At 37.3% G+C, this 17242-nt stretch overlaps 1 protein-coding gene across 1 annotated transcript in view; it reads right to left on the bottom strand.

Annotated features, from left to right (window-relative positions):
- The window catches only part of VIRMA (vir like m6A methyltransferase associated), a 49581-nt gene that overhangs the window by 17844 nt on the left and 14495 nt on the right, over positions 1-17242 (bottom strand). The window contains exons 6-13 of the mRNA XM_028156106.2: positions 16971-17093; positions 14927-15193; positions 11875-13015; positions 8079-8570; positions 6932-7086; positions 4534-4616; positions 1013-1106; positions 338-882 (exon numbers count right to left, since the gene is read on the bottom strand). Coding sequence (XP_028011907.2) covers positions 338-882; positions 1013-1106; positions 4534-4616; positions 6932-7086; positions 8079-8570; positions 11875-13015; positions 14927-15193; positions 16971-17093 — 2900 coding nt within the window. The remainder of the gene's footprint in view (positions 1-337; positions 883-1012; positions 1107-4533; positions 4617-6931; positions 7087-8078; positions 8571-11874; positions 13016-14926; positions 15194-16970; positions 17094-17242) is intronic.

The following is a 17242-nucleotide window of genomic DNA, read 5'->3' on the forward strand; positions in this document are numbered from 1 at the left end:
AGCAGTCAATAGAGCAGAGTCCATTGGTGAAGTGACCTAGTAAATGGCAAATTCTAATACATAATAAAGGAGAAAAAAAGGGATTTAAAAATAACAAAAGTACAAGTATACATAACAGCATAATAAAATTCACATTAACAAAAATTCATTTTAAATGTCACCCTCATATTCCCTTAATGACCGACTTGCTTCAGTTTTATCTCACCCTCATCCAGTTATTTTATGTCTGTTTTAGGGAAAGGGGATGAAGGTTTTTTGTTTTTTTAACAAAATCACTGGCTTTTAAAAAAGTGTTACTGCAGTCATTTATAAGATGCACGTTATATGGAAGTGATACCTGAGTTGTTTGCATGGGCAATGGTAGAGGCAGCAGCTCTGAAAGGAGTATGAGTCCAGAAAAAAATCCTTCAGGAACCTTTAAGATTGAAGAAAGAACTTCTTTTAACATTAAAGACCAAGTATTATTGGCCAGAGTCTCTTCTGAGATTGTGAGTTTTTCATTAACTCCTTGTGTAAAAGTCAGTAAGATATCAATGATATCATTCTGAATTTTCTGTTCATCACTGTCCAAACGACCTGAGAGGGGGATAGAGCACAGGAGCATGTGTAAAGTCACGAGTGCTGAAGGAACACGCATATCCTTAAACTCAAAGGAGCCACCTCTCAGGAGTTCCGTTAACATAGTTTTAAGAAGAGTGAGTGTGCAGCGAGCCATGGAAATAGTAGTAACTCTGTGAAGAGTAGTCCCCATGTTGACATGGAGCCTCCAAGGCTGAGTCAAAATACTGTTCAATTTTTGTAGAACCCGAATAAAGGTGTCCATTCCTTCAGCAGAAAAAAGCTGAATAACAGCAAGATTCCATTTCAGATCTTTCTGTTGACCTTTATATAAGAGGAAAAGGAAACTAATTAATTATATGTTAATAATCAGTTAAGAGTCTTGAATATCTTATTTAATAAATGATACTCATACTAGGCTTAAAAATTGGTAGTTTTAAAATAGCCATATTACCTTCAACAGGGGGTGGTGGGCATGCCACATTACAGAGAACACGCAAGGCAGTGGTAAGGCCAACTCCTTCTGGAGTCATCAAGTTATCAATATTCTTTAAAAATAAAAATAAACAAAGTTTAATTTCTTATTACCTATCAGATCAAGAGAAAATTCCAGAGAAGGCATTAGTTAAGAATATGAATTTCAAATTTACATACATTTCTTAAGTAAATTTAAAACATAAATAAGGTTGATAAAGTTTATAAAAGTTATCTGAACTTTGGCATATGTTGTACCATATGATATTATGTAAATAAAATAAATAATTGTAAAGTACAAATATGTTAAAAAGTACTAAAACAAAAGTAACATACAAAAATGTATGAGACTCTCTGTAATAAGAATTTAAAGTAGCTCCTTTTTGTATATTCTTTCTATACATCCTCTTTCCCAAAAATGACCCAATGACTAATTTGACAAGCACTACAGGTAATAAACCTCTTTCAAAACTGAAGCAGCAGCCTTAGCCAAGTGGCTCGGTTGGAGCGTCGTCCCGTGTACCAAAAGGGCTGTGGACTTGATCCCTGGTTTGGGTATGTATAGGAGGCAACCGACTGATGTTTCTCTCTCACACTGATGTTTCTTTCTCTCCCTTCCTCTCTCTGTCAAATCAATAAATATATCCTCATATGAGGATTAAAAAAAAACACTGAAGAAGTAATGAGAAATGTTTAGAACTACATAACATACATTTTTTAAAAGCGCAGATACCACAGGAGTCTAGTTATGATAGTCATTTGGGGCATGGTTAGAAGAAATAAAAATACACTTGTTCTGTCCTTAGCACTATGTTTCCTGACAACAGATAGTTATGATTAAATTTCTTTTCTTTTGTACTTTCCACAGAGCGGCATATAGATAGTTTAAAAAAACTGAAGAAATAACATTAAAATGTTACTATTTCAATTTTAACTTCAAAAGAAAAACTTAAATTCCTTTCCCTCATAGTTTTGCAACTTAGAGGATCTTTTCTTCTAATTTCTTCCTTGTTAACTTACAACAATTCCACAAATTACTAAGGCATCAAGGAGCCACACAGTGACGTTTCAGTCTTAGATCAACTGTTTTTAGTATATCTTGGAATGAGAGTCACTTATAATAACCATAATTAATGGGATAAGGATTTACATAAAAATAAAAAATCTTTTAATTACAGCATGTAATTAATTCAAATTTCTAGAACTAAATTTTTTTGGTTAAATACTTTTACGTAAGGCCATCTGATATTTATTGGTTACTTCATATGTTCTCCTGACCATGCACAAGCACCCCAAACACATGACCATCTAAATTTACAGGACCTTACCATACTCCTGCTAAACTAAAGACTGAATATAATGAAAGGCCATAGATGGTCTCCTGATGCACAGAGAAAGGAGCGAAGAAGAATATGATGGTACCATGGGAGGTGAAAGTACTCTCAGAAGAGATGGAATAAAAAGAAAAGGGCAGACAAGTCGGTTTAGAAAACTCTAAATCAGATAAGCCCAAATGGACATGTTGTTGCTGGGTCAGAATAGCAACAGATTAAAAATGTACTGCATACATTTCCACTCCAAGACCAAGATTGTTTATAAACATGCACACACATACACACATATACGCCATACACATAGCTCATCTGTTAATGAAAGATCACTCAATGTCCATTTTGCCCCAAGATGTAAAACTTTTTATGCATTTATAAGCACTTTTAGGCCTCAATGTGTATGTATACACATTGTGGTAACTAAATTTTAAACATTTAAAACTAACAATGCCAATGATTTTAATGAATTTTTCGTTACGAATTACCTGAATTATATAAATTTTCAACTGTAATATTATAAATTATACTAGAGGCCTGGTGCATGACATTCGTGCACTGGGGAGGGGGGTCCCTCAGCCCAGCCTGTGCCCTCTCACAGTCCGGGACCCCTCAGGGGACGTCTGGCAGTCGGACATCCCCCAAGGGGTCCTTAGCACTGCGTGGAGGCTGGAGAGGCTCCCACCTCTGCCACTGCGCTCGCCAGCCATGAGCCGGCTTCTGGCTAAGCGGCACTCCCCCTGTGGGAGTGCACTGACCACCAGAGGGCAGCTCGTGCACTGAGTGTCTGCCCCCTGGTGGTCAGTGCGCATCATAGCGACCGGTCATTCGACCGTTCCGTCAATTTGCATATTTGCCTTTTATTATATAGTATGATTTTCACTTTTTATGAATTCTTTTTTTTTTTTATGTTTTATTGATTTTCTAGAGAGGAAGGGAGAGGAAAGAGAGAAACATCATTGAGAGAGAATCATGGATTGGCTGCCTACTCCACGCCCCTCACCAGGGATCGAGCCTGCACCCCGGGCATGTGCTTTGACCCAGAATCAAATCGGCAACCTCTTGGTGCACAGGATGACATTCAACCAACTGAGGTACATAGGCTGGGCAGGATGGCTACGAATTATTTCAATTGAAAATCTGACCATCCCAAATTAACAAAAATAAAACTAGCCCCCACGGCAACTATCTGAAACTGACTCCACCACTTTTCACCTAAAAATTTTGTAGGAAATTCTTTTCCACTAAAGTTTAACTAAAATAAACTTTATATGTTATATTCTTGTAGCATTAAACTTTAAAACACTCTTGTAAATGTCATCAAAATGGCAGATGATACTACTCTGATTTGATTTGAGAGAAAAAATATGACAGAATCTGGTAGTGGAAAGCAGTAGAATGCACAAGGTTGTGTGCATGTATGTTCCTGTATATATACACACACCTACATTCATGTACCAATCTAATCTAATAATAGACAAATATGCAAATTGACCGCACCTTCGCTACACCTAAGCCACGCCCACCAGGCAAGCCACGCCCACCAACCAAGCAGGACGAGTATGCAAATTACCCCAACAAAGATGGTGGCTAATTTGCATATCAAGACAGCGTCGAAAGAAGCCAAGAGCAGCAGAAGGGAGTAAAGCTTCGAAGAAGCAAGCAAGCCGGGGGGAGGAGAAGGGAGGAGCGAAGTCAGGGCCGGGGGTGAAGGGAAACACAGGCGGGCTGGCAGAGAAGGCAGGGCGGGCAGCAAGGGCGGAGCGGAGGCGGGGCCGGGGGCGAAGGGAAACACATGCGGGCTGGCCGAGAAGGCGGAGCGGGTGACACGGGCGGGGCGGAGGCGGGGCCGAAGGGAAACGCAGGCGGGCTGGCCGAGAAGGCAGGGCGGGTGACAAGGGCAGGGCGGAGGCGGGGCCGAAGGGAAACGCAGGCAGGCTGGCCGAGAAGGCGGGGCGGGCGACAAGGGCGGAACGGAGGCGGGGTAGAGTGCAGCAGGAAATCCTATTGCAGGATTTTTCCTGCAACGGGAACGCTAGTCTATAAATAAACGTCTAGTGAATCAAGCAGTATACTTATCAATTACTACATTATCTACACAAGTGATTTAATGCATCATTACTATATACTACCGTACAGTTCATAAAAACAGGCACTTTTTAGTTTTACTTACCTGTTTAACATATTCAATTAGGTTTGGGATGCAGTTAATTTCAAATCTAAGGTTTTTCAGAGGTTCAAGCCACTTGCCGAGTTCTTAAAAACAAAAAGAGTAACTTATAATAATTTAAAATAAGAGCCTTTATAACAAAGGAAATAATGGTACTTTTTTCCAAAGATAAACATTATCAGACCATACTGATTTCAATAATCTAAATTTCATACAGGGATGAACTTATGTCTAATTCCTTAAACTTTAAAATGAAATATAAATGCCCTAATATACTGGTTTAGAAATAAGGAGCAACCACTTTTAGTATTTGGTTTCTGAAAATGTAAATAATTCATAAACAAGATAATCTAATTAAAATGTTTTTGTAACGTTGACAATTTTTTAATAAAGCTGATTGCTTATAAACTAATAACACAGAGTTTATTCACCTACTGCTGTCACTGCTCACACACTCTAAAAAAAGCATGCATAAAATGTATTAATTTCTAACAGGATCAAACCCATGGGGGGACATTTACTGAGTGCCTTTTCCCTTAACATGAATTTTTAATTTTGTCATTTTCCTAATTTGCCTTTATAAAATTAAAAGTACACTATCATCCCAAAATAATAATAGCAAGCTTTGTTTATAAAACAGACGTGAATGAAATATACCATTTACAACTAAACTCAAAATTCTCCTAAAAGGAATGGCCAACACCTAAACTTTATCACCGAGTATTTTTTTAAAAGCATTCTAATATAGCCCTAGCCAGTTCGGCTCAGTGAATATAGCATCAGCTTGCGGACTGAGGGGTCCCAGCTACGATTAAGTCAAAGGCATATGACCGGGTTGCAGGCCAATCCCCAGTAGGGAATGTGCAGGGAACATCTCTCATCATTGATGTTTCTATCTCTCTCTCCCTCCTCCCTTCCTCTCTGATATCAATAAAAAAACATAATTTTTTAAAAAGCACTCTAATATAAGAAGTAATACACCAGTTCCAGACACTTTATAGCAATGACTAAAGGAAACTGAATACTGTCATGTCTTCCTTGGTTCTACACTCCTTCATGAGGATTATGATTATGTACATGAGTATTTTCCTATGCATTTTAAAATTAACTCTTTCGCCGAAACCAGTTTGGCTCAGTGGATAGAGCGTCGGCCTGCGGACTGAAGGGTCCCGGGTTCGATTCCGGTCAAGGGCATGTACCTTGGTTGCAGGCACATCCCCAGTAGGGGTTGTGCAAGAGGCAGCTGATCGATGTTTCTCTATCATCGATGTTTCTAACTCTCTATCCCTCTCTCTTCCTCTCTTTAAAAAATCAATAAAATATATATTTTTTTAAAATTAACTCTTTCATATACACAGACTATATTGCTCAAGTGAAAAATATAAGAAATAATAATAAAACAAATACAAGTGTGTCTATTGCCCAGAATAAATTAGTAAAGCATTAATAATACCTCTGAAGATGCTGTGTGCCCTCCTTTTATAAAAGCATACTTCAGGGGGAAAATCTATTTCCAGTTTGGAAGTTTACAACCCAACTTTTACTGGTAGCATCACATATAAAATTTACAGTTAGGAATAAAAAAAAAAGCTCTAGCTGAGTAGCTCAGTTGGTTAGAGTGTCGTACCAATACACCAAGGTTGGGGGTTTGACTCCCATCAGGACTCAACCAATAAGTGTATAAATAAGTGGAAAAATGCAAAAATCGTGTGTGTGTGTGTGTGTGTGTGTCTCTCTCTCTCTAAAACCAATAAATAAGAAATTTTAAGAAAAGAAAAGAAATAAAAGCCACATACTATTTACAATATTTACTCAATGTTATCAAATTTTCTCCTGGGTAAGGTCAGCAAGCCAGGAACCAAAATAAAAGAATAAAAACCTGTAATTAGATAACTTGAACTTTTTAAGACTGCCCCCATAAGGCTTGCCATAAACTTCATTCAACACATTTATATACTTTAGAATATAATAGTCATATTCATTATTCTTCACTTTTAAGGATTACACGTGTTTATTAACCATAAATGGTTAAGTTGTGGTTAAGTTGTACTTAGAACAGCGTTGTACTTAGAAATACATATATAGAAAAAAACATACACATGCAAACTATACACAAAACTGAACTTTTGAGTTTGTTTTTAAACTAGTTCTTCCATTTTTATTAGGAACCTAAACTAACCACCAATTTCCATGACTTTCCAGAAAAAGGTACTTTGAGCAATTTCCTAAAAATATTTTTAAGAACACCATATAAAATACCTTCATAAAAGGTACTTTCAAGGAGCTAAAAACAGAGTATTACTAGGTATATTATGAAAATATAATAAAGTATTAATTATAGATATATAAAGGCTTTTTCCTTCACATATCATAAATGCTTAAAATAACTCAAGTACCATACCTTGCAATTTAGCATTATTTTCATCTGCTTTACAAAGCTTCAAGAGAGATACTGCATGATGTTCTAGCATTTGGACATCACTGGAAGACTGAACCACCACCAAAATAAGTATGCATGCATAATTATAAGCTACTGACTTCTTAGACTTGGAATCACTGAAACAAAATAAGATTTTAAGGTTTTTGGTACAAAAACAATTTTTCAGGAATAGTTTTAAACATTTTTTTTCTACTTGGTTTTAAAGAGACAAAGGAATTTTACAATGAAACCTGAGTAATTTCCTAAACACAAGAAATCAGATTTTAAATTTCACCTCCAATTCACCTAAAAACACTACTTAAAAGAATATAAACAAAGCATATCACAATGGAAGTGAAATTCTACTAAGAAATAAGATCAGAATAATAATGAAATATTAACAAATATACTTCATTAGCAATGAAAAGTTAGAAAGTAACACTTTAAAATGTTTGTCCACTCTGGATAATCAGGAACAAGTATGCTGAATCAATCTACTGCCATCATCATTCAAACTTCCACTACAGAACTGATTAAGATACAGCTCCACATTGAAACCTCTGCTGCCTGCTTTTCCCTAAAAGACCTGTCACTCAGGAAGTCATAGCAAGACCCAGCTGCGAGGCCAGTTACCTGGATGCCACTGCTTTGTGTGACACGAGCCAGGAAGAGCATGTTTCTCTGACCATACGCTAAAACCTTCTGCCCTACAGGACAGGCCTTGAAAACTACCATCATTCTCAATCCCACCCCCCAGTCAAAGCACTTCTGAAACCAGAGCACCATGAATAGAGGACAGAAGACAGCGAGATGGTCCTCATTACTCTCAAGGTATATATTCCTGTGCTTGGGATTCCCCTCCTCACAAATTAGCAGGAGTCCACAGTTGCAATCTTTGTCAGCACCACAGGAAAACAGGAAGAAGCTGCTAAAAGATCCACTTCATTGTTTCACAGCCACTTTTTCTATTTTTTAGGTTACTGTCATTCTAATCCTTAAATTAATAAGTTATGTGTTATTCAATGCAATAATTCTAGTTTTTACTTTCCAAGCAACACCTTCTAAACAACTAGCCCATTAATGATGTAGTTTTCCAATATGATAGAAAATTGAGTAAGTAGGGAATTACCCTAAGGCTTCTTTGGAATAGTACTCCATTAAAGTGATAAGACTTTGGAGATTTTTCTCAAGACTAAAAACATGGCCAACAGCTGATCTTCCCACAGGATTAAAAGTAATCAAATAAAGGTTGTGAAGGGTTCCCAAGAGATCGGAATGGTCAGTTTCTTCACTGGCTGTACAACGCTGAAAATGGTTGAACAGTTCTGTAATACACTGCAATGTTTGTGTTGAGTCCTGTAGCCATAAGGCAAATGCATCATCAATAACACCATCAGACTGGAGACCTTCCTCTTCATCTTGATCATAAAGGTGACATAAAGACCGGATCAACAAATTTGTTGCTTCATATTCTGACATAAAAAAAAGAAGACCCTTTTGTGACTGTGCAAGAAACTTTAAGACATCTTTTGTGGCTTGCAGCACACCAGGATGGGCACTTGTTACTGGAATTGACAGAAGCAAGGTTACCAACTCCAAGAAGTGGTGGCTGTGAAGATACCTGTAGGAAAATTAATTGATATATATTAAGTCAGTGTGAAACATTCTTCATTTACTCAGTAGTCATTAGACAGGAGAGGTAAAAATTTTAATGGCCATAATTCGTATCCTCAGCAATATACTGCTTTAACTTAAAAACATAATGTGAGTAGCAAATTTTCCCTCCACTGGGCCAAAGAAACGTGAAAGTTCTGTGAGGCTTTTTCCTTGCTAACATTCAACAGATGTTGAATAAATGTTGACAAGTTTTCTCTTTCCAGGATCAATCCCGACTTTAAATTCCGGTCCTTTTTACCAGGCTATTTATCAAATGCTCCTTTTTCACCATAGTCCTAATTTACCCATGGCACATCTGAATTAGTGTATCTAAGAAAATATAGAACATATACTATAAAAATATATAGTATATTTGGATTTATTATAGGTAATTAGTACCTCTAAAAAAATGTCAAATTATCAATTTTTAGTATTTGACTAGTTAATACCACTATACATAGCATTCTTTTATCAAATCCAGGAATTATTTCTTAGCATATAGTTGTAGTAGAAAAATTCTGAATTTACTCAGCACCCCAAAATAGACCCAATTGCTACTGAGTATTTTCGTTGTCTTAAAAATACTTTATACTCCACCTATTCATGCCTTCCTCTCCCACAACCCTTAGAAATCACTGATCTTTTTTACTGTCTCCACAGTTTTGCCTCTCCCAGGATACCATATATAGTTAGAATCACACAGTATAAAATCACCTCTTCAATAATATTATTGCTTAAATTTAGGCTTCTACTTCATGATAATAAACACCCTTAGTAGCATTACATAAAGGCAAACAGAATTCTCAAGAAGATAAAACTCCATAATTACTCTGCTCTAAGAACATCATGAACTACCTTATTCAGAAAACAGTTAACATGACAGGCCTTCGACGGCTTATTCTTAGAAAGGATTGCTTGCAAGATTGGCCTTTGGCTGGCATCTGGGACTTGAATTTGGGGATGGTTCCCACCGCCCAGCTGTTAAGAATACTCACTGTGCCTAAACTGTTTGTGCAAACAATATGTAATTTGAAGCCTTAGGGTAATTTCCTATTTATTAAATTTTCTATTATTTTGGAAAACTCCATCATTAATGGGCTAGTTGTTTAGAAGATGCTGCTTGAAACATAAGCTTTCCTTCTGGGAGTCTGGAATTCTGGTACATGCTACATGCTACATACTGGGTAGCTATTACCCAGTAAGCTTGGATGCTGATAATTCTGATGAGATTCCTCAGTAGGCAACATTTCACACATGTTGTCACAATTTTTTTCTGGGGAATTAATTGGGTCCTGTTTAATTCCACTGGGAGAGGACTCTGGAAGCTTACAACTGGTTCCCCAGGCTTCTCCCTATGTATTTTCTTCCTTTGTTGATTGTGCTTTGTATCCTTTTTCTGTAATAGATCATAGGTGTGAGTACAACACTGAGTCCTGTGAGTCCTAGCAAATTTTGGAGCCACAACACAGGACATTAGAGCACTGCCATCATTTCAAACGAACACTTCCAAAATGCAATTATTTCTCCTTTCAAAATTCATTCTCCCTCCGATTTACCAGTTTTTGTCAACAAAACCACCACAGTTCCAATAGTTACCCTAGCTAAAATCATATTTAACTCTTTCTCAGTGTTTTACCTACTTGCCAAGTTCCAATAACTGCTCTTTTACAGATTCTCTTAATAGTAGCATATTTGTCTTTCCATCCCCTGTAAATGCCATTATTTAGGCCAAGTACTTAACACAACACTTAGTACCTAGAATCTTCAGACCAGCCTATCTAACCAATAACTCCAATTTCTTTCCCACTGCAATACATCTTGCAACAAATAATCCTTGAGGACAACTTTGATCATATCGTATCAGATATTCAAGATCTTTCCACATTCTAAAAACTAAATCAAAATTCTTTAATGTTGAATTTCAGACTCTTTATTTCCTAAAGTCTGATACCCAAATATACCTCCTTCAGTTATGGTGGAAAAAACAAGATTTAATAGGTCATTAATTACTAGTTTCCCCTGAGTGACTATTTGAAAATTTCCTACATTCACTTCCCTCAGTCATCCTCAGTGCATGACTTACCTCCCACTTAACTAAAAACAAGTGATCAGTGAGAAGTTCTTGGCTCCTTTACTGTCTCCATACTACAAATGTATCTATATTTGTGCATTCATAAGGTTTCTTTTATATCTTGTTCTAAGCCAAACCCCTACATGTCTACTCTTGACCTTATACCAGATAATTGTTCTAGCAAATATTATCTCTTATTCCTCCTTATAAGAACTCAAACTAAGGCTAGATCTGTTTCAGCTAAAAACAAGAATGGACAGGCATAGACTTTAAGAGTGAACAAATAGCCGAAACCGGTTTGGCTCAATGGATAGAGCGTCGGTCTGCGGACTGAAAGGTCCCAGGTTCGATTCCGGTCAAGGGCATGTACATTGGCTGCGGGCACATCCCTGGTAGGGGGTGAGCAGGAGGCAGCTGGTCGATGATTCTCTCTCATCGATGTTTCTAGCTCTCTATCCCTCTCCCTTCCTCTCTGTAAAAAATCAATAAAATATATTTAAAAAAAAAAAAAAAAAAAAAGAGTGAACAAATACCCTATTTTGTGTTACTGCACTATGCCCCAAATCAAGGCAAATTCAATCACAGATAAATCACAGATGTAGGAAATAAAATAATAAAAATAGCATTTTTCCATTAGTTATAAAATTATTTACAGATAAAATGCCCCTAAAAAAGTCTCAAAAACTAAAAGAAAATTTAAAAAATATACCATGGGCAAAACTCTATCAACAGATAACAAGAAAGGTAGATGGCAGAAACAAATGCTAATTAAGCCTTAAAGATATGTTTAACCAGGCCTCTAAAATTAAGTTAGTAAGATATAAATTTAACTTACAATATGTTAGAGGAATGAAGGTAAAAGGTTCATACAGAAAAGCTCTCCTTCCTATGTCACCCATCCTCTTACACCATCTTTCTAGAAGCAATTCAGCAGTTTCTCCTTTATTCTTGCTCATATATGTGCTTATCTAAGCATTGTTGTTGATAATTCTATATTTAACTTAAGTTGCTAATACTACTTTAAATGCTAACAAAATATAGTTCGCCCACTGTAACATACTTCTCAGTCTCACGGCTATTTTTAAATATCAAGTATTCTTACACGGATATGCATTAGACATTTAAAAAAAAAAATCAACCACATCTAATTGCCTCTGATTTTCTGTGAAATAATTTCCCCAAACCAAAGAAGCCTTACCTAAAGAGAACAGGATACGGATCATCCCTCTCTGGAGGTCCAGTAATACGCGCCATCGTTGGGAAAGACTTAACAGGAGGTTGGACCATTGTATGAGGTGCAGTTTCCATTAAATGGAAAACTTCTTCCAGGAGATTAATAAGCTTTTCTATTTCCCCTTCAGTTATATTTGAGGATTCCAAAAGATCCATATCCATTGAAGCCTCTACCTCATTTTCATATTCTGGGTTTGTTCTTTCAAGTCCAGTATCTGTGTCATGATCAGGTTCACTGTGGTTAGGAACAGATGAAGTCTTCTCTGCTAAATGGTCACCAAGTCTTTTAATCTCTGACAGGATTTCATAGAAATGGCACTTCTGAAGGATAGCTGAACCAGCAGTGACAACCCTCACAGTCTGATCCAAAAGTATGAGCTCGAGAAGTTTTTGATAGCCACTTTTTTCACTCTGTCTACCTCTTAAAAAAGCTTCCATTCCTTCTGTCATACTAATGACACTGTCCAAAGCTTTAAAAGCATTTAACTTAAGGGAAGATGAGACATGATCAGCAAACAGGAGCTCAAATAATCCATCGATCACTCCTGCTTGGAGCAGTCCCATGACTCCTTGAGCTCCACATTCTGCTAGTGAGGACACTAATTTGGTCCCAGCTTTGAGCTGTCGGACATTTAAGGCAATGGGTTGGCGAAGGGCTACTTGTAAATTTAAAGCTTGCATGGTCCAGTCTACCAACTGGCCAAAGCAGTCTTGTTTCGTGTTTTTCAATTGCAAATAACTTAATCCTTTTATTATTAAACTTGGAATTTCTTCTAAAGCCGTTACCCATTTTGCACCTCTGTCTTCCCGATATAAATCTAACAGTTCAGTTAACTTCACTGAGGCTTCTATTGCCCCTGAATTTTCTTTTTCTGGACCTTGATCCTTCATTCTACTGATTTCAATTTCGAAAGTCGTCTTGTATGGACAGCTGAAGTATAGAAGTGGCACAAGTTCCCTATCATATGGATCATATGTCATAGGAGGAACCGAAGCTAAGTCTTCAGCAGTGTATTCAACATCAAAGTTTGGATACTTAAATGTTTCCCGTTCCAAGTCAGCAATTCCATCTTCATCACTGGAAATTTGTTCATAACCATCATCCCCTGAAAATTAGTTTGGATAATATTTAAATATTACATCATTGTTGTTTAATGAAAAAAAATCTAATTAATCAAAAACAGTTTATTTAATAGCATGGCAAAAATAAGAATGATTTCCTCAACAAAATTAACTTCTGCCCCAACATCTTAACAATTACCAAGATTTATAATAATTATGAAGAAACTTCATAAGCAAAGTCCTCTATTATCTGTGCTCAGCTTTACAACTAAATATGCTACAGGTATCTTTTCCTCACAAAAATAAAATTAGAAATTAACTAGCCTTATTCTCTCACCTTCTCCACTAAAATATCCTCTGATAAAGAAAACAGCCTGCCTGAAATCTAACTACTATTTGCCAGACAAATACAATACATCTAATAAGGATTACTTGATGTTCTGGGAATGGGGGAAGCTAAGAAAGTATCACTCGCCCTGGCAGGTATGGTTCAGTTGGCTGGGTACCATCCCATGCAACAAGAGGTTGTCGGTTTGATTCCTGGTCAGGGCATATGCCCAGGTTGCAAACACAAATCCTGACAGGGGGTGTACAGGAGGCAGCCAATCGATGTTGCACTCTCACATTGATGTTTCTCTCTCTCCCTCTCTTTTCCTCTCTCTCTAAAAACCAATGAACATTTTTTTAAAAAGGCTCTTCTTTCAAAAGAAAGTATCACTCAACCTAATTATTTATACCTTGTAAAAGGGCCTCTGTGATGCTGAAATGAGCCTCACTCTCATGCAGAATAACTCCAATCTTCACTATTTTAGAAAAAAACAAGGCAGATTATCTGTCATTTTGCATAAATGCTTTAAAATTATATGCCATTTCTTGGACAAATGAAGAGTCCAACAGCTTGAGTATCTCTCTTTTTTTGCTTCTAAAAAAAGCAAAGCCTAATTAAAGTAGTCTTTAGCATCATGCCATCACATATTTCTGTACTGAGATTCTTTTCTCCCTGAATTTCTAAAACTAATGTAACTTTTTGCTGAAATATCTAGGTGGCAGACATCTTTAGGAATTCCACCCATCTACAACACCATTCCTTATTCTGAAAACAGCCTACCAAATTCCAAGTCACTATGTATTTGCTGCATGACCTGCTTCCCTGATCAAAGCTGATGGTATCAAAAGGCAACTTATAGTGTAGCAAGCCAAACAAAATCTCTCTCCCAGGAAATTGGAAATGGAACCGAGATACAGCCAGGTAAACTGGTTGAATAAAAAGAGAGATTAAAACTGTGGGGTGAATAGAAAAACTAGTTGACAGAATATAAAATAGTAATATAAAGCAAAGACGGAAATCCAACCTCTAGTCAAGTCTTGAAGCCCAGTTATATTCCAACCCTTGGGTTTCTTAAAAGCCTATCTATAATAATAAAAGCGTAATATGCAAATCGACCAAAGAGCCGAACAGCAGAACGACTGTCCAGATGACCACGCTATGACACGCAATGGAGCCAGGCCAGCCAAGGCGGGTGCAATGCGATTGCTCGGGGGGGCTCGCCATTGCCCCACAATTGCCCCACAGAGGGAGGCCCAGGCCACCGGCCAGCAGGGTGATCAATCTGGGGCTCCGAGATCGCCCCAAAGAAAGAAGCCCAGGCCACCCTCTGCGGGGCAATCGACTGGGGGACTCCGCGGAACCAGGGAACCAGTGGTGTGTGCTGGCAGACTCGGGCAGCGCCAGGCCAAGGCAGTACGGGCAGGGGGCGGGGCTGCAAGGCAAACAGGGATGCGAGTCCCCTGGCAGCTGGGGCTGGGAGGCAGCCAGGGCTGCAAAGGCCTACCCTTGCACAAATTTTGTGCACCGAGCCTCTAGTGTTTATTATAAATTCTTTTGCAAAGCTCAAACGTACATCAAATTAGCTTCTAGCACTTAAAACCAGAAAGTCCTAGCTAATATAACTCACCTTCTTCATCATCTTCACCTTCTTCCTCTTCATCTTCATCTTCCTCTTCAGGAATACTGTCTACTGTTTGGCGATCATCCTCATCCTCATCCTCTTCTTCCTCTACATCCACATCATCCTCATCATCTTCTCCTTCTTCGTGCTGTTCCTCTTCTACTTCTCCTTCATCAGAATATTGACCTTCTTGGGGAACAGAATTCCGATCAGGAGAAATGGGCTCAAAGTAATCTTCTCTATGTGGAGCATCCTCTTCCTTGTCACCAGACACTGAAAAATTGATTTAAGGCACAGATTATTTTTTAAAATTTACTTTTCATTTACAGTTAAGATACAATATTATTATATTAGTTTCAGGTGTACAGCAGAGTGATTAGACGGTTATATACTTTAAAAAGTGATCACTCTGATAAGTCTAGTTCCTATCTGACACTATACACAGTAATTTCAATAATACTCACTATATTTCCAATGCTGTACTTTATATCACCATGACCAATTTATAACTGGCAATCTATACTTCTTAATCCCTTTCACCTTCTTCACCCATCCTCCTAACCCCTCCCATCTGGCGACTTATCAATTTGTACTCTATAAGTTTATTTTGTTTCTTCATTTATTTGTTTTTAGATTCCACATATAAGTGAAATCATATGGTTTTGTTTTTTTCTCTGTCTGACTTAGCACAAATACCCTTAAGTCCATCCATGTTGTTGCAAGTGGTAAGATTTCATTCTTTTTTTATGGCTGAGTAATATTCCATTGTATATATGTATTATCTCTTCTTTATCCATTTGTCTAACAATGGTCACCTAGATTGCTTCCATATCTTGGCTACTGTAATAATGCTGCAATAAACATGTGGGGGCAGAGAGGGGGGGCAGGGGGAAATAAAAAAGTAAAAAAAAAACAAACATGTGGGTGCATATATCTTTTCAAATTAGTGTTTTGGATTTTTTAGGATAAATACCCAGAAATGGAATTGCTGACTCGGATAGTTCTATTTTTAATTTCTGAGGAACCTCCATACTGTTTTGCATAGTGGCTGCACTAATTTACATTCCCATCAACTACGCATGAGAGTTCTCTTTTCTCCACATTCTCACCAACACTTGTTTGTTGATTTACTGATGACAGCTACTCCGGCAGGTGGGAGGTGATAGCTCACTGTGGTTTTAATTTGCATTTCCCTGGTGATTAATGTTGAGCATCTTTTCATATGTCTATTGGACATCTGTATGTCCTTTTACAAAAATATCTATTCAGGTCCTCAAGGCACAGATTATTTTAATAGTTTAAATAACATGAGGCAGCAGGATTGGAAATTGCAATTACTTAGTGACATTTTGAATGATTTAGCTTATACTTTTTATAAAAAGCTTGTTTTTAAAAAATACTAAGGATATACACTGGCCCTAACTGGTTTGGCTCAGTGGATAGAGCATTGGCCTGCGGACTGATAGGTCCCAGGTTCGATTCTGGTCAAGGGCATGTACCTTGGTTGCGGACACATCCCCAGTAGGGGGTGTGCAGGAGGCAGCTGATCGATGTTTCTCTCTCATCGATGTTTCCAACTCTCTATCCCTCTCCCTTCCTCTCTGTAAAAAATCAATAAAATATCTTTGAAAAAAAAAAAAAAAGAATATACACTGTACAACTTTATATAGTCAAAGTTAATCAAGTCTAATATTTTATGTTCTAACACCATAAACTAGTTCTTTTCTTTTTATCTATTAAATATGCGGAATTTTATCTCTTCCACTACATAGTGCTTATTTTTACTGGTACTCTTCTGTGCATAACACTATAACACATTACCACTTTATTTTCAAAGCAATGTTGTGACAGCTTTAAATGAATTAACTGATTTTTTAAAAATAAGTTCATATGCCAACAAAAAAATATAAAGAATTACACACAATAAGAAAGGGGGAGGACCATTCATCAAGATTTTATTACTAGCATCTAATTTCTTTTCTTTAATCAAAAAGCACTATTAACATTAATCAAGAGGGTTAAAAAACACTAGCACTGATTTTATTTGTACCTGGCAAAGGCATAGGATCATCTTCATCATCATCGGGTGGAGGGGGTCCTGGTGGAGTTCTTGGTCCCCTTGGCTGTGGTCTTGGAGGGCTTCCATTAAACTGATCTTCTTTCTCCCCATCAGCTAGAGTTTAATTAGAGACAGAAAAAGAACGTTCAGGTTATTAAAGTATAGAGAAATGAATGCATGACAAAAATACTACTCATGATTTGAGTTTTTTATCTTCAGGATTTATTGATCAACTTTTCTGTCCTGATGTCTAATAGAATTTT

The sequence above is a fragment of the Eptesicus fuscus genome, chromosome 19 (assembly GCF_027574615.1).
Source record: "Eptesicus fuscus isolate TK198812 chromosome 19, DD_ASM_mEF_20220401, whole genome shotgun sequence".
Taxonomy (NCBI): domain Eukaryota; kingdom Metazoa; phylum Chordata; class Mammalia; order Chiroptera; family Vespertilionidae; genus Eptesicus; species Eptesicus fuscus.